The 19,437-nt window shown below is 25.3% G+C and overlaps 1 protein-coding gene across 5 annotated transcripts in view; it reads right to left on the bottom strand.

Annotated features, from left to right (window-relative positions):
* LOC142239297 (uncharacterized) overlaps positions 1-19,437 on the bottom strand; it is a 351,852-nt gene that overhangs the window by 87,277 nt on the left and 245,138 nt on the right. For all 5 annotated transcript variants that reach the window (XM_075311082.1, XM_075311083.1, XM_075311084.1 and 2 more), the window contains exon 7: positions 17,871-17,948. In XM_075311082.1, coding sequence (XP_075167197.1) covers positions 17,871-17,948 — 78 coding nt within the window. The remainder of the gene's footprint in view (positions 1-17,870; positions 17,949-19,437) is intronic.

Here is a 19,437-nt window from a genome sequence, read left to right as displayed (position 1 = left end):
GGAACCATAGAGCGTATGAATAATTTTAATTGGGTTGTAAAGATGTAAAATCAATTTTGAGCATATACATGAATTGACTTATCGTAAAGAATTATTAAAAGTTAATGTACAATAGTCTGACATTAATATAAATATAACAAATTTTATGTGTGCAGAGAAAAAGTATAGAATTTTCACAAAATACCACAGACATATTTTTTTCAATAAAAATTTGATTGATAGAAAAAATTCAATTGGTAGGCGAATTGTATGACAAAAATGCGATTTTATATTAAATACTTTTTATGAAAAAAATACACATGTATAGTTTTGTGATCTACAAGCCATTAGGAACCATAGAGCGTATGAATAATTTTAATTGGATTATAAAGATGTAAAATAAGTTTTTCATAGACAAACTAATTGACTTTTCGTCAAGAATTATTAAAAGTTAATATACAATAGTCTGAAATTTATAAAAATATAACAAATTTTATGTGTGCGGAGAAAAAGTATAGAATTTTTAAAAAATACCACAGACATATTTTTTTCAATAAAAATTTGATTGGTAGAAAATATTCAATTGGTAGACGAATTGTTTGACAAAAATGCGATTTTAGATTAAATACTTTTTATGAAAAAAAATACACATGTATAGTTTTGTGATCTACAAGCCATTAGGAACCATAGAGCGTATGAATAATTTTAATTGGATTATAAAGATGTAAAATAAGCTTTTAATAGATAAACGAATTGACTTTTTGTTAAGAATTATTAAAAGTCAATGTACAATAGTCTGACATTAATATAAATATAACAAATTTTATGTGTGCAGAGAAAAAATATAGAATTTTCACGAGATACCACAGACATACATTTTTTTTTTTTTTCAAAAAAAAAAATATTTACAGAAAATATTCAATTGGTAGGCGAATTGTATGACAAAAATACGATTTTAGATTAAATACCATTAGGAACCATAGAGCGCATGAATAATTTTAATTGGATTATGAAGATGTAAAATAAGGTTTTAGTAGATAAACGAATTGAGTTTTCGTCAAGAATTATTAAAATTTAATATACAATAGTCTGAAATATATAAAAATATAACAAATTTTATGTGTGCGGAGAAAAAGTATAGAATTTTCAAAAAATACCACGGACATATTTTTTTCAATAAAAATTTGATTGATAGAAAATATCAATTGGTAGGCAAATTGTATGACAAAAATGCGATTTTAGATTAAATACTTTTTAAAAAAAATACACGTATAGTTTTGTGATCTACAAGCCATTAGGAACCATAGAGCGTATGAATAATTTTAATTGAATTATAAAGATGTAAAATAAGCTTTTAATAGATAAACGAATTGACTTTTTGTTAAGAATTATTAAAAGTCAATGTACAATAGTCTGACATTAATATAAATATAACAAATTTTATGTGTGCAGAGAAAAAGTATAGAATTTTCACGAGATACCACAAAATATTGTTTTCAATAAAATATTTTTTTTTCAATAAAGGTTTTGTTTTGTAGAAAATATCAATTGGTAGGCGAATTGTATGACAAAAATGCGATTTTGGATTAAATACTTTTTATGAGAAAAAAATACACATGTATAGTTTTGTGATCTACAAGCCATTAGGAACCATAGAGCGTATGAATAATTTTAATTGGATTATAAAGATGTAAAATAAGTTTTTAGTAGATAAACAAATTGACTTTTCGTCAAGAATTATTAAAAGTTAATGTACAATAGTCTGACATTTATATAAATATAACAAATTGTATGTGTGCAATGAAACAGTATAGAATTTTCACGAGATACCACAAAATATTTTTTTCAATAAAATTTTTGTTGGTAGAAAATATCAATTGGTAGGCGAATTGTATGACAAAAATGCGATTTTAGATTAAATACTTTTTATGAAAAAAATACACATGTATAGTTTTGTGATCTACAAGCCATTAGGAACCATAGAGCGTATGAATAATTTTAATTGGGTTATAAAGATGTAAAATCAATTTTGAGCATATAAATGAATTGACTTTTCGTCAAGAATTATTAAAAGTTAATGTACAATAGTCGGACATTAATATAAATATAACAAATTTTATGTGTACAATGAAAAAGTATAGAATTTTCACGAAATACCACAAAATATTTTTTTCAATAAAATTTTTGTTGGTAGAAAATATCAATTGGTAGGCGAATTGTAGGACAAAAATACGATTTTAGATTAAATACTTTTTATGAAAAAAAAAAATATACAAGTATAGTTTTGTGATCTACAAGCCATTAGGAACCATAGAACGTATGAGTAATTTTAATTGGATTATAAAGATGTAAAATAAGTTTTTAATAGATAAACAAATTATTTTTTCGTCAAGAATCATTAAATGTTAATGTACAATAGTCTGACATTAATATAAATATAACAAATTTTATGTGTGCACAGAAAAAGTATAGAATTTTATAATTGACAAAAAAAAAATTAGATTGAATACTTTTTATAAAAAAAAATACACAAGTATATTTTTATGATCTACAAGCCATTAGAAACCATAGTGCGTATGAATAATTTTAATTGGATTATAAAGATGCAAAATCAGTTTTGAGCATGTAAACGAATTGACTTCTCGTAAAGAATTATTAAAAGTTAATCTACAATTGTCTGACATTATTATAAATATAACAAATTTTATGTGTGCATAGAAAAAGTACAAAATTTTTACGAAATAACACAGACATATTTTTTTTCCAATAAAATTTGATTGGTAGCAAATATTCAATTGGCAGGTCAATTGTATGACAAAAATACAATTAACATAAAATTTCCAATTAATTAATTAATTAGGTGTGTGTTCAATTGGAATAATTTTAGAAAAAAACAAAAATAATGGTCTGTTTACATGATAGCTAGAATTTAGTGCGTTGGTTTTTATTGTCAATGAATATCGAAAAATGTTTACGTTTTTTTAAGGACATATCGCCGCACAAAAGATAAATAGAAATGGTGAGATAAAAGTAGACAAGTTGTAAATGAGTTAATAAGAAAATATTCCATATCAATTATTTAATGTCTAAAAAAGATTTTTCAATATGATACTACGGGTGGAATGAGGTATATTTATTTAATTTTGAAATCTTTTTATCGCTGCCTACCAATTGATTCTCCAATGATTAATTTTGAAATCTTTTTATCGCTGCCTACCAATTGATTCTCCATTGATCCAAATTCGTTGGAGATAAATTCCTCGTTTGATATTCTATGAAGAAAATTAATATTTATCAATTTTATTTAATAATATTAAATGGTTACGCCTTTCAATCATGTCTTCAATCACAGAAATGATAGCATCAATCACCGAAGTCAATTAAAAAATTTATTGATCCAATTACAAACTTAATTGATACTATTAACCCTTTCACTACCGAAATAAACCTAATGATATATACTTTTATTTTTCTTCTGTTTTTACTTATACTAACAGCATGTAGAACAAAAATTGTCATTTTGAAATCCTACCTCAATTACTTCAATAGCTAACTGAGCTTGTTCTGAAAATTTGATTCTTGAATGGTGACCAAATGACCTTACGAAAGTAAGCGCTATTTGGCCTATAATATCTTTCAAAGTGTGAGAAAAAATACAAAAAAAAAACCGTAAAGGTATCAGCTATAGTTTTTGTATAAATGTCTATTTACTAGAAACATATATTATAAAAATTGTCTCAAATTTTCGTATTTTTCGTATATTGTTAAATAAGTTTATACAAATGTATTTTGGACCTCACCAATAGGGACAATATTTATAGATTATTTACATTAAAGCCTCTTCTTTAAAATAACATCGATAAATAAATCGAAACTAAGTGGTAAAATAGAATTTGGTGTCTTTTTCGAAAGTCCTTATAAGTGGACATCGGTAGTGAAAGGGTTAATTTTTGTGACTGATTTTTATTTTAATTAAAAAATTTGTTGAATCAATTAAAATTTTAATTGAATATTTTTTAAAATTCAATTATAATTTTAATTGGAAATATTTTCGTGACATTCGAGAAATTGAATCAATTAAAATTTTAATTGAATATTTTTGAAAATGCAATTAAATTTTTTTAGTGAAAATTTTTTGTGTTAAGACTTATTCGATTTATCATATTTCTATCGTTTAGGTGAACACAATCATAATTTTTATATCTCTTTCATTAGAATGTGAATAATACAGTCAACAGTTAAATTAATGTGATTTTTGTAAATTTGCTGCTAAGCCTATAATAATCTTAAGGAAAGACTGCACACATGAATGGCATAAGCGTCACATTAAAGGACTGCCTAATGAGCTTTCGCAATTGCTATTATAATTTATAAATCAATTTATCTAACTCTATAATAATGGATTTTATGACATAACGGGCTATGGGTGGTATGAGTTATATAAATTCAATTTTCTGGTCGTTTTTAGCTTCATTTGAATTGATCCAGAACCGAAATTAATGGTGATTAAATCACTTTTCGAGTCTCTATATGTAGATACTCAAATTAAACATGGGTGCAGTCAAACATTGGCTATAATTCAGGGAATATGAATATAAACGAGATTTCCAATAAGAGGTGTTATTTTAAGGAAATACTGCACACATGAATGGCATAAGCGTCACATTAAAGGACAACCTAATGAGCTTTCGCAATTGCTATTATAATTTATAAATCAATTTATCTAATTCTATAATAATGGATTTTATGACATAAAGGGCTATTGGTGGTATGAGTTATATTAATTCAATTTTCTGGTCGTTTTTAGCTTCATTTGAATTGATCCAGAACAGAAATTAATGGTGATTAAATCACTTTTCGATTCTCTATATGTAGATACTCAAATTAAACATGGGTGCAGTCAAATAAAGGCTATAATTCAGGGAATACAAGCGAGTTTTCCAATAAGAGGTGTTATTTTGGTATTCAAAGAAAAATTACAATTTTCTGAGATAAATTATCGGATATTTATTTCATAATAAAGAGTAAGACATGCCGTTAATAATGAAAATTAATATCAGTCAAATGATTATCATGACCACGTTTACAGGATCATGTATTTTTCATAAAGTTTTCGCAAATTAGCTACCCTATGATTTAAGCCCTTCATAGTTTTCTTTTACAAAAATTATGCCTTACAACAAACAATCCACAAACAAGTTTGTTTTAATTGATTTCAATCTCAATAATATATAACTTTTACCATTTTTTAAAAATTTTCAATTTTGTTACTGATTTAACACTGAATATTGTAAATTAAATACCACTTTTATACTCTTCAATACTAAATTCTTAGCCATTTCAAAAAAAAATCGTATTAAATTTTGCCCAAAAAGAAGAAAACCACATCCTGGCAAACTAGTAAAGTGTTTTGCGGGGTGGAAGCGATATAATGAAGCATTTCAAATCTTCTTATTATAGGCGTCTGTTTCTATTTTTCCTGCAAAATATTGCCATTATCCACATCATACCAAAAAAATATATGGTTACTTTACTTCCTCTCCTCCCCCACCACGGCTTCTTTACGCATCCTATGTGGAGACGAGGCATGAATGGATTTTTCTTGTAAAACTGTAGCTTGTTGGTATATTATCAAAGTAACCATCACCATAAAAACAATTACTATTCTATTATGCTTCGTTTACTGCCTTCTTTGTTGCTTGGGTCCTTTGCCATATCAAGAAAGTAAATATGGGCTTCAATGGAAACGATAGCTAACGAAAAAAAATATCTATAATTCTATGGATTGTAAAGGCCCCTAAAACACATTGAATCAATAAATTTTTTTCTGCTTCTACGTTTCTTTGGAAACTAGGAAACATCATTGCATCCGGAAAATCATTGCCACTTCCACGGACAGATCACACAGTTTTCCCCTTTCAGCTTCAAAGGCGAGTAGATGAAGTGAAAGCAAAATATAAAAAAATGCCAAATAAATTTTAGGCATTTGCCTTAAAAATCTTTTAGATAAATAGCAAAAATTCAGCTGGCTTAACTCTGGGGTTTATCGTCACTAACCGTTTTTATTTGCCATGGATAATAAGTTGAATTTTCCAGTATCTTAGAAAATTGAATAGGAAAAGAGGATTAAATATACCCCAAGCTCTTTTCTTATTTGTAGACATTTGGGGGGAGTGCTTAAGAATTTAAGTGAGAAAAAAAAGCAACAACCAAAATAATAGACTGATGGGACAGTTGAGATATCTTGAAAAACGAGACGATATGCTTAAGAATAGTGATGAAGCGCCAACATAAACCAAATAGGATATCCCTTGCAAGTGTATTGGAATTTGTAGCCATTTCCTTTGAGCTGTTTGAGCTGTTTGGCCTGTTTCCGCTGATTGCAAAAACAATATCCCTATTGATGGTTTAAGTGAAAACTAACGAAAAAAGCGGAAATTAAATATTGCGTGATGAGGTCAACATGATAAACTTCCCCTAGAGGGTGGAGTTTTAATTGATTTTGTCTAGTATAGAGGAAAGAAACTTTCATTTCGGTTTTTTCCCCCATCAAGGAATCACAATCTAAACTACTTTTTTTCTTGCAAAAGCCATTGTAGGAATTTGGGAGATAATGCTTTGATTTACTTACCAACATGAACCGAACTTTTATCTGAGTAAAGTAAACCAATCCCAATTTTACCACACACACATACAAATGTTCCTTGGTTTCTTTCTTCCATTCGCCCCCTCCCACTCTTTAATAACTCCTTGCCCTTTAAGACCATAATTGAAGTTGTTATGTTAAGTCCCTGTAATGTTTACATGCAAGTGATTACACTCCCATTACAGTTAATGCAATTTAATTATCTCTACAAACGCACTCAACGCAAAGATGATAGCCGATTCAGCAGCCAGTGTAATAAAATGCTCTCTTCTCAAAAGCTTATGACATTATGATATATGGCAAATAGTTAAGTGTAAAAGCAGTGGAAGAGAGGGGTAGGAGGTTATGGTTTGTGTTGAAAGGTGGGGAGCTTGGATATGTGCATTCATGTGCCAATATTTCTGTTTTACTCTTCAATAGCTCTCCCTTTTATGATAGAGTTGTTTTGAGGTAAAATAGAAATGGAGGGGTTGAAAACACATAAGGGGTGGTGAATGTTGTTTGTGATTGTTGTGAATAAAAGGTATTAATGGCATCAACCACAATTTGGCCATTAAAGTAAAAACATTACATGTCAACGGCTAAAAACATGGACTAGGAAAGGGAGAGAGAGAGAGAGATCTATTTATGGCAGAGATGGGAAGTCTGCATTTTTCCGAGTTTTATAGAGATGAAAATAGGAGCGTAGACTCATTGAAATAGAGGAAAGTTCAAAGCCTCTTTCTTTACTCTAGAAAAGATAAAGTGTGAAATATGAATCGTACCAATTTTACACTAGGGCAATTCGAGGGTTGACTTCTATATTACGAGATAAGAGAACAAAAATAAATATTAATCATCGAATGATTAATGAATGCGTTGGGACCACAGTTGCTTGAATTCTAGCAAAAATGGTATATTTTTACAGTTTGGTAGATTGGTAGCATTCTTGAGGTTTTAGTAGATTTTGCAAAATATTCTAGTCCAACTAAAAGGTACCACACAAATTTCACCCAGAAATAAAATTTTGACAACATTTTCTACAGAAATAAAATTTTGACAAAATTTCCTATAGAAATAAATTTTTGACAAAATTTTTTATACAAATAAAATTTTAACAAAACTTTTTATAACATAAAATTTTGACAAAATTTTCTATAGACATACAATTATGACAAAACTTTCTATAGATATAAAATTTTCACACAATGTTTTTATAGAAATTTTATTTCTATAAAAACATTTATTTCACAAAATTTTTTATAGAAATAAAATTATGACAAATTTTTTTATAGAAATAAAATTTTGATAAAATTTTCCAAAGAAATAAAATGTTGACAAGTTTTTTGTAGAAATAAAATGTTGCCAAACTTTTCTATAGAAATAAAATTTTGACAAAATTTTCTAAAGCAATAAAATTTTGACAAGATTTTTCTATAGAAATAAAATTTTGTCAAAATTTTCTATAGAAATTGAATAAATTATTGAAATAAAATTTTGACAAAATTTTCCATAGAAATAAAATTTTGACAAAATTTTCCATAGAAATAACATTTTGACAAAATTTTCTATAGAAATAAAATTTTAACAAAATTTTCTATAAAATTAAATTTTAACAAAATATTCTATAGAATAAAACTTTAACAAAATTTTCTATAGAAATAAAATTTTGACAAAATTTTCTACAGAAATAACAATTTGGCAAAATTTTTCTATAGAAATTGAATAAATTATTGAAATAAAATTTTGACAAAATTTTATAGAAATAAAATTTTGACAAAATTTTATAGAAATAAAATTTTGACAAAATTTTATAGAAATAAAATTTTGACAAAATTTTATAGAAATAAAATTTTGACAAAATTTATAGAAATAAAATTTTGACAAAATTTTCCAAAGCAATAAAATGTTGACAAAATTTTCTATAGATATAAAGTTTTGACAAAATTTTTTATAGAAATAAAATGTTCACAAAATTTTCTATAGAAATAAAATTTTCACAAAATTTTTTTATAGAAATAAATTTTTTAAAAATTTTCTAAAGCAATAAAAATTTCCTCTAGAAATAAAATTTTGTCAAAATTTTCTATATAAATTGAATAAATTATTGAAATAAAATTTTAACAAAATTTTATATAGAAATAAAATTTGGCAAAATTTTCTAAAGCAATAAAATTTTGACAAAAATTTTCTATAGAAATAAAATTTTAAGAAAAATTTTCTATAGAAATAAAATTTTAACAAAATTTTCTATAGAAATAAAATTTTAACAAAATATTCTATAGAATAAAATTTTGACAAAATTTTCTATAGAAATAAAATTTTGACAAAATTTTCTGTAGAAATAAAATTTTTACAAAATTTTCTATAGAAAACAAAATACAAAATTTCTGTAGAAATAAAATTTTGATAAAATTTGCTATAAAAATAAAATTTTGACAAAATATTCTATAGAAATACAATTTTGACAAAATTTTCTATAGAATTAAAATTTTTGTTGTGTTTTGATTTCAGCTTAAAACCATGCATTGACTAAACTACAAGTGTAGCTTAACCAACAGAGGAAAAGAATGTTTGTCAAATTTATTTGGGCAAAGCCCTATAGACTGCAAGATGGTTGGATGGACGCACGTTTCGGAATTACCACATTCCTCATCAGCATCCTCTACTTGCAGCAAAACTATCAACCAATTATCAGAATAAATTCAGGCAGTTCATTAAACCCAACAATGAAAAAATCTTCCGAAAAAAGGTTTTTCATGATAGCCGGCTTATGCCGAAATAAATTCGTACAAACATATCCCTTTTCCTATGCCACTGTCAAATCATCGATTTGAGTGAAAAAGAACAAAAGCCAGCAATAACAAAACAAAACGAGTGAAAAAGAGGAAGCACGCTCAAAATAAACCATCCAACTGCACTCAAATCGATGAAATTTTGACAAAATTTTCGATAGAAAAAAATTCTATAGAAATAAAATTTTAACAACATTTTCTATAAAAATAAAATTTTAACAAAATATCCTATGGAATACAATTTTGACAAAATTTTCTATAGAAATAAAATTTTGACAAAATTTTCTATAGAAATAAAATTTTAAAATTTTCTACAAAATTTAGTTTTAACAAAATATTCTATAGAATACAATTTTAACAAAATTTTCTATAGAAATAAAATTTTGACAAAATTTTCTATAGAAATAACAATTTGACAAAATTTTTCTATAGAAATAAAATTTTGACAAAATTTTCTATAGAAATAAAAGTTTGACAAAATTTTCTATAGAAATAAAATTTTAACAGAATTTGCTATAAAAATACAATTTTGACAAAATTTTTTATAGATAGAATTTTGACAAAATTTTCTATAGAAATAACAATTTGACAAAATTTTTCTATAGAAATAACAATTTGACAAAATTTTTCTATAGAAATAAATTTTTGATAAAATTTTCCATAGAATAAAATTTTGACAAAGTTTTCTATAGAAATAAAATTTTGACAAAATTTTTTATTGCAATAAAATTTTGACAAAATTTTTTATAGATAGAAATTTTAACAACATTTTCTATAGAAATTAAATTTTAACAACATTTTCTATAGAAATAAAATTTTAACAAAATTTTCTATAGAAATAAAATTTTGACATACTTTTCTATAGAAATAAAATGTTGACAAGATTTTCTATAGAAATAAAATTTTGACAAAATTTTTCTGTAGAAATAAAATTTTAATAAAGTTTCTATAGAAATTAAATTTTGACAAAATTTTCTATAGACATAAAATTTTGTCAAAATTTTCTACAGACATAAAATTTTGACAACATTTTCTATAGGAATAAAATTTTAACAAAATATTCTATAGAATACAATTTTAATAAAATTTTCTATAGAAATAAAATTTTGACAAAATTTTCTATAGAAATAACAATTTGACAAAATTTTTCTATAGAAATAAAATTTTGACAAAATTTTCTATAGAAATGAAAGTTTGACAAAATTTTCTATAGAAATAAAATTTTAACAGCATTTTCTATAGAAATAAAATTTTGACAAAACTTTTTACAGATAGAAATTTGACAACATTTTCTATAGAAATAACAATTTGACAAAATTTTTCTATAGAAATAAAATTTTTATAAAATTTTCCATAGAATAAAAATTTCGACATATTTTTCTATAGAAATAAAATGTTGACAAAATTTTCTATAGAAATAAAATTTTGACAAAATTTTTCTATAGAAATAAAATTTTGATAAAGTTTCTATAGAAATAAAATTTTGACAAAATTTTCGATAGACATAAAATTTTGTCAAAATTTTCTACAGACATAAAATTTTGACAAAATTTTCTATAGGAATAAAATTTTAACAAAATATTCTATAGAATACAATTTTAACAAAATTTGACAAATTTGGCAAATTTTTTCTATATAAATAAAATTTTGACAAAATTTGCTATAAAAATAAAATTTTGACAAAATTTTTCATAGATAGAAATTTGACAAAATTTTCTATAGAAATAATAATTTTACAAAATAAATAAAATTTTGACAAAATTTGCCATAGAAATAAAATTTTAACAAAATTTTCTATAAAATCAAATTTTAACAAAATTTTCTATAGAAATAAAATTTTGACAAAATTTTCTATAGAAATAGCAATTTGACAAAGATTTTCTATAGAAATAAAATTTTGATAAAATTTTCCATAGAATTAAAATTTTGACAAAGTTTTCTATAGAAATAAAATTTTGACAAAATTTTCTATAGAAATAAAATTTTGACAAAATTTTTTATTGCAACAAAATTTTGACAAAATTTTTTATAGATAGAAAGTTTGACAACATTTTCTATAGAAATAAAATTTTAACAAAATTTTCTGTAGAAATAAAATTTTGACAAACTTTTCTATAGAAATAAAATGTTGACAGGATTTTCTATAGAAATAAAATTTTGACAAAATTTTCTATAGAAATAAAATTTTGATAAAAGTTTCTATAGAAATAAAATTTTGACAAAATTTTCTATAGACATAAAATTTTGACAAAATTTTCTATAGACATAAAATTTTGACAAAATTTTCTATACAAATAAAGTTTTGTTTATTAAAGTGCATAAGTAGTATCCACTGTAGTAAACAATAATTTTGCTTTAGCATATTTATGCCTATAGAATTACCAAATTGTCCTGTTTCCTTTAACAAAAATTTAAAAATCCAACTCTGTCTATTACATCCTTTTTCTGGTTTTATAAGCCTCCCCCCACCCCTTTTTAAATCCAAGAATTTAAGAAGTTCCAGGCCAAAAATAATTTCTTAAACTCAAACAACCATACACACTTCACTACGGACATGTGTGCCAGGTTTTCTTTATGTGTGAATGTGCAAAAGTGTGTCCGGGAATGACAGTGATGGGTGGTTACACCTCTAAACATTATCATCAACAGGATTAATGTCCTATTTGAATGCTTTTGGCAAAAGAAAAACAAAAATGTCTAATGAAATGGCTTTCAATAGAGAAACAAGAACGTCGACGACGACACCCTTTTTATTTTCCTTCCTTTCGTGTCTTGCAATAATAGTATGTAGTAGTATTCCTTTTATGCTTGTTCCATAAGGAGATAATGTGGTTGTTGTTTTTTGGTGTCTTGTGTTTCCTTTGAAAGAATCTCTTTCTCTCTGTTACAACATCAACAACACACAAAAACAACTACACAAGTAATTGAGATTCGACATAAGCTTAAGCATACAAACCAACGAACATTTTTGTATGGATATCAGGGATGGAAAATACAATTTTTACGAAAGTACTAAAAAGGTATTTTTTTGAGCGAAAAAGTACTTTTCACTAAATTTCAACAAAAATTCCATTGGAAGATTATTGTCAAGAGCCCCCTTGGACTGAATTTTAAATATAAATAATATTTTTTTGTCACTCCTCAATTTTAAATACTTTTGTAGTTTTATATCCGCTTACAAAGACTACTGTAGTATTGTAATCACGGTTGCCACAGGTAATAGAATTCTACTGTTTGGTAGATTAGTAGAAATCATGGTACTTCATAAATTTTCTGTAAATATATAAATAAAAAAATTCTATTGAAATAAGATTTTGACGAAATTTTCTATAGAAATAAAATTTTGACAAAATTTTCCATAGAAATAAAATTTTGACAAAATTTTCCATAGAAATAAAATTTTGACAAAATATTCTATGGAAATAAAATTTTGACAATTTTTTCTATAGAAATAAACTATTGGCATTTTCTATAAAAATAACATTTTGATAAAATATTCTATGGAAATGAAATTTTGACAAATTTTTCTATAGAAATAAAAATTTCATCAGAAATAAAATTTTGACTAAATTTTCTATAGTTAGATATAAAATTTGTACCAAATTTTCCATAAAAATTAAATTTTGACCATATTTCCCATAAAAACCAAATTTTGACCAATTTTTCCATAAAAATTAAAATTTTGACCAAATTTTCTATAAAAATAAAATTTTGACAAAATTTTCTATAGAAATAAAATTTTGACAAAATATTCTATAGAAATAAAATTTTGATTAAATTTTCGTCAGAAATAAAATTTTGAAAACGTTTTTTATACAAATAAAATTTGACAAAATTTTCTATAGAAATAAAATTTAAATAAAAATTTCTATACAAATAAAATTTTTCTGAAGAAATAAATTTTTGCAAAATAATATTTTTTGTTAGTTTTTGGTAAAATTTGCTCCAAATGTTGGTAGATTTTTTTATAAAATCGAGATTTTGTTCTCGCATGAACTTGTCTGTTTTGCCAAATTTGTAAAAGACTATTAGCAAATTTTGTTAAAGGCTTTCTCAAAATATTAAAATATTTTGTCAAAACTATTGTACCATAAATCTGATATCGGCTAAAAAATGTCTACACAAAAGGTACTAAATCATTCGCGGGGGTATTACGGTACTGACTAGGGTGAAAAAGTATTGAAAAAAGTACTATAGTACTGCATTTTCCATCCCTGATGGATATTATAAGCTCTTGTTGTTGTTGTTGATACAGTTGTATACGCTCGAATTCGTTGTTTGTGTGCAAATGGAGAAGTAAACATTTGTGCATCTTCATGCACAGAGATACATACTAGTATATATCTTATATAGGTGTGTATATACCTATATAAACAGAAATAAATTTGTATGTCCGGACATGGTGAAATGCTGCTTAAGCACACATAAATATTTAGCAATGAAGAGAAGGAAAAAAATAACAAGAGCCAAGAAAAAGAGGCAACAGCATTGAGAATGAAAACGACATTTTAGACGGCCAAATGAAAGTGTTGTATTACCGAACGGATATTAACACAGGGAAATGTTTACTTTAGTGTCAACATAGCCAAACAGTATTCGTATTTAAGTATTTTGGAAGCAAGCAATTGGGTGTAAGTGACATATTTATAGGGCTATGAACAAGTGAAAAAAACAAAAACTACAGAACAAAAATAATGAAAATGCGATTAAGAGATAAGAGAAACTATTACACCAAATAGAAACTTTTTGGCAATTTTCATTTAAATAAATTTTAGGAAACAAACTTTAAACTATATTAAGGACAACTTTCTTTAATTAAAGTAAGAAATTCTTAATGAATACAACGAATATACGCTACATTTTCTGTAATTACAAAGAAAATCTTAATGAATGCAACGCTAATATGTAAACTTTTCTTTAAATTTAAGATATTTGACATTGAGATTTGCGTTCCTTTCTGTTAAAGTTGTATGTCTTAAAATTTTTCTCAATAAAAATATTCTTTCTTTAAAAATAAAAATATATTCGCTAAATATGGATTATATAAATAAATATTATATTATATAATATAATTATAAACTAATAAAATTTATTTAATAACTAATTTAAATTATCAAATTTAGTAATAATTAAATTAAAATATATTAATATATGAACATATAATGTAATAATGATAAAAATCCGCCAAATTTAGACTAATTTTTGTGTTTTTTATATTAGAATTATGCATACAATAATCTTTCTAATGCTAGAAGAAAGACAATGCGAAAATATATTCTATTTCTAAAGCCTTAATTCAATATCAATTCGATCAACTCTAATATCTAAAATATAATATCTATACGCAGAGAAGGAATATGATCACCCCAACCATGTTCCAAGAGCAAAATGTTACTTTTTCACGGAAAACATGTTGCATGTCTGTCGAAACCATGTTATTTTCTCGGAAATTATGTATCTGATTTCGGAAAGCATGTTATGTTTGACGAGAAAAGAATATTTTTGGGACAAAAATGCTACATGGTCGCTGTAAAAAAGTAACATGGTGCTCTTGAAACATGTTTGAGGTGATCATATTCCTTCTCTGGGTGTATTTACATTATTTACATAAACTACAATACCTTTGCAATAACTTAATTTAGGGTATAAGTGAGCACTGACCGACTGATAAATGTTATGTTATTTTCATATTACGTTAATAATTTAGATGTATTTTTTGTTAGAAGCTGCACACAATGATCCGTATAATATTTGAAGAAAGACAGTGCGAAAATATATTTAAGTTTTAAATTCTTCATTCATTATCAATTCGTTTAACTTTAATATTTAAAATTTAATTTCTATTAACATTACTTATACAACCCATAATACCTGTGAATTGAAAACTTTTATTATATTACTATAAGAGTTGATATGAGAGTATTGTAATAAAACAATTTTTTGCTTTTATGTTTATTTTAAGGCCTTACATGTTTCGTTTATGTGTGCAGAAGTTTTGAAGGAATTTAACTAAACCATTTGAAATTAAAATAAATTTAATTTGATTTGAAAAATTCTTAATTTATCAATAGTTTAGGGAATAAGTGAGCTCTGATCGATTATAAATGTTAGGCTATTTTCATATTCTATTGATAATTTGGACGTATTTTATGTTAGAAGCTGCACACAATAATATGCATGATATTTAAAGAAAGATAATGTGAAACGATATTCAATTTCTAAAGCCTTAAATCATTATCAATTCGTTTAACTCTAATATTTAAAATTTAATTTCTATTTACATTACTTATACAACCCATAGTACCTGTTATTTACAAAACTTGTATTATATTACTATTGGAATTGATATGAGAGTATTATAACAAAATAATGTTTTGATTTTATTCCTATTTTAAGGACTTATGTGTGCAGAAGTTTTGAGGAAATATGAACTTAAACAAAGAATTTAATTAAACCAATTTAAAGTAAAATAAATTAAATTATATTAAAAAATTATTTAATTTATTAATAATTTAGGGTATAGTTGTCCACTGACCGACTGATATATGTTAAGCTATTTTCATATTACAGTGATAATTTATTCGTATTTTTTGTTGGAAGCTGCACACAATAATCTAATAATCTGCATGATATTTGAAGAACGAATAGGCATCCAATTTCAAAAATTCAAATTTATTATCAATTCGTTTAATACTAATATTTGAAACTTAATATCTATTTACATTACTTACACAACCCATAATACCTGTGAATTAAAAACTTGTATTATATTACTATAGGAATTGATATGAGAGTATTCATATTACGTTAATAAATTAGATGTATTTTTTGTTAGAAGCTGCACACAACGATCCGTATAATATTTGAAGAAAGACAGTGCGAAAATATATTTAATTTTTACATCATTCATTCATTATCAATTCGTTTGACTTTAATATTTCAAATTTAATTTCTATTAACATTACTTATACAACCCATAATACCTGTGAATTAAAAACTTGTATTATATTACTATAAGAATTGATATGAGAGTATTATAATAAAACTATGCTTTGCTTTTATTTCTATTTTAAGGCTTTACATCTTTCGTTTATGTGTGCAGAAGTTTTGAGGTAATTTGAACTTAAAACAAGGAATTTAACTAAATCATTTTAAATTAAAATAAATTAAATTCTATTACAACAAACTTTAATTTATTAATAATTTAGGGTATAATTGTCCACTGACCGACTGATAAATGTTATGTCATTTTCATATTACATTGATAATTTAGATGGATTTTGGGTTACAATCTGAACACAATGATCTTTATAATACTTGAAGAAATATATTGCAATAAGATATTCGTTTTCTAAAACCCAAATTCATTATCAATTCGTTCAACTATAATATTTAAAATGTAATTTTTATTGATAATACATACACAACCTATAATACCTGTGAATTAAAAACTAATATTATATTATTATAAGAATTGATATGCGAGTATTGTAAGAATGTTATTTTTCAATATTGTTTCTACTTTGAATCCTCATATGTTTCATTTATGTGTGCAGAAGCAATATGTACAAAAAAAAATTTTTAATATTGAAAACAATTATCAAATTCTAAAGCCTATTTAACTATGTTCAATATAAATAATTTCTTTTAAATTTATGTAAGTGTCCATAATATTTCATGCTGACACTATAAAGTTAACCATATCCGTTAATATTTTTTTTTTCATTGCTCATGGCAATAAAAGGAAGCGAGTAGCAAGAAACCGCTTACTTGACTCAGCAACATTTTTCGATTACATTAGTGTTCCTTGGTTGCATGAATGCTTCGTTGACTGGCCAAGTGAAATTGTAGTATGGCTTTTCAGAATGGAAAAAAGCATAAAAGCATTTTAGCATAGAAAGACAGATACAGATATTTGAACATATGTATGACCATAGATGGTAGATATTCGCAAACAACCGAAAAAAAAACGAAATGACTACATGTGTTTGTGTCCCCAAAGGAAGGAAATGACCAAAATGCTTAAAAGATTAGACGCTGACACAACAAACGCCTTAGTGTTGAATATTGTGATGGCCAGTGCCAGTTAAAATATAGTTTGGAGTCTATTTTGTTTATGGTGACAGTTGAATAATAAATGTAAGCAGCAGCATTAACACTGAAGACAAGCAAGCTGGCCTGAACATAATATTAAGCAGAGATGCTACCAGAGATGACCATTGACATATTGTAGAAGGCAATGTATTTGCTTTCCTTCTGGATATTGACACTTCAGGGAGGAAATTAAATGTGATGGATAACATGAAAATAAATAGAAATTCTGGGAAATATTCCAGATACTATATAACCTAAGGGAAATTTGTAATGACAGTAACATTATCATTTTTCTTTTTCTTCTTTTTCTCATCTGGTCATTTTCAAACTTTTATTTACTATGACATTTTTGTTTGGATTAGTGATGACATACTCACATTATTAATTTTTTCCTGCAATCTCAAAAATCCCGCCTCAAGCTCTGCAATTCGTTGGTGCAAATTATCCTGGAAATTCTTTTGAGGTTCATTCATATTTGGGAAAATAAATAGAAATGAAAGAAAAAAAAAAATAAAAACAAAATATAAAAAACTGAGAACTTTAATAAAAAAACAAATTAAATTAAATGGAATTTGCTCAAAATGATATTTATGCCTTGACATGGAAGCATTGCAGTAATGAAGATAAGTGCTGAAGATCATAAATTATGAAGTGTGATAAAGCGGTGCTAGTTTATGACAGCTATTCTGAAATTTACAAATTTAATAAACAAAAAACGTGTTTATAGTTCTAAGTTATATTTACATAGTGTTCGCTGGCACACATGGCCGCTTTTAATATTTGCATAAGGAGGTAAATATCTTGAACCATTATTTCTAAGCTACATAGATATATCAATTAGTTTTTAAGCATTAGATTAAATTAGATAAGATTGTTAAAAAATATTATTACTAATACGATCTAAGGCACCCATATAAAATCAGTTGTTCGACCAAGTGTTGGCAATACAAAATTTTCTACAGAAAAAAAGTTTTGACAAAATTTTCTATAGAAACAAAATGTTGACAAAATTTTCTATAGAAATGAAATTTTGACAAAATTTCTTAGAGAAATATAATTTTGACAAAATTTTCCATAGAAATAAAATTTTGACAAAATTTTCTATAGAAATAAAGTTTTTACAAACTTTCTTAGAGAAATGAAAATTTAACAAAATTTTCTATAGAAATAAAACGTCGAAAAAATTTTCTGTAGAAATAAAATTAAAAAAAAAAAGTATATACGGCCGTAAGTAAAAAAGCCGTACGGCCGTAAGTAAAAAGTATATAGGCCGGTATTACTTCCTAACACCGTAATATATACCACATAGTCCATACGTGGTATATATTAATCTAAAAAGGCCGTATTATATATTTAGTATATAATTAAGTTTAAAGTTGCTATAGAAATAAAATTTTGACAAAATAAAATTTTGACAACATTTTCTATAGAAGTAAAATTTGGAAAAAACTTTCTATAGAAATAAAATTTTGACAAAATTTTCTATAGAAATAAAATTTGGAAAAAATTTTGTATAGAAATAAAATTTTTACAAAATTTTTTATAGAAATAACATTTTGACAATGTTTTCCATAAAAATAAAATTTTGGTAGATTATTTTTGGCTCGAGTGGCAACCATGAATATGAACCGATATGGACCCATTTTTGTGTGATTAGGGATCGGCTATATAAAACTATAGACCGATATGGACCAATTTTGGCATGGATATTAGCGGCCTTATACTAACACCACGTTGCAAAGTTCAACCGGATCGGATGAATTTTGCTCCTCCAAGAGGCTCCGGAGATCAAATCTGGGGAACGGTTTATATGGGGGCTATATATAATTAATAATGGACCAATTCTTGCGTGTTACTTAGGGACCACATTCTAACACCATGTTTCAACTGGATCGGATGAATTTTCTCCTCCAAGAGGCTCCGGAGGACAAATCTGGGGATCTA

The sequence above is a fragment of the Haematobia irritans genome, chromosome 5 (genome assembly GCF_050003625.1).
Source record: "Haematobia irritans isolate KBUSLIRL chromosome 5, ASM5000362v1, whole genome shotgun sequence".
In the NCBI taxonomy this organism is placed as follows: Eukaryota; Metazoa; Arthropoda; class Insecta; order Diptera; family Muscidae; genus Haematobia; species Haematobia irritans.
The sequence above is the reverse complement of the archived record's forward strand: the minus strand, read 5'-3'. Positions and strand labels throughout refer to the sequence as shown.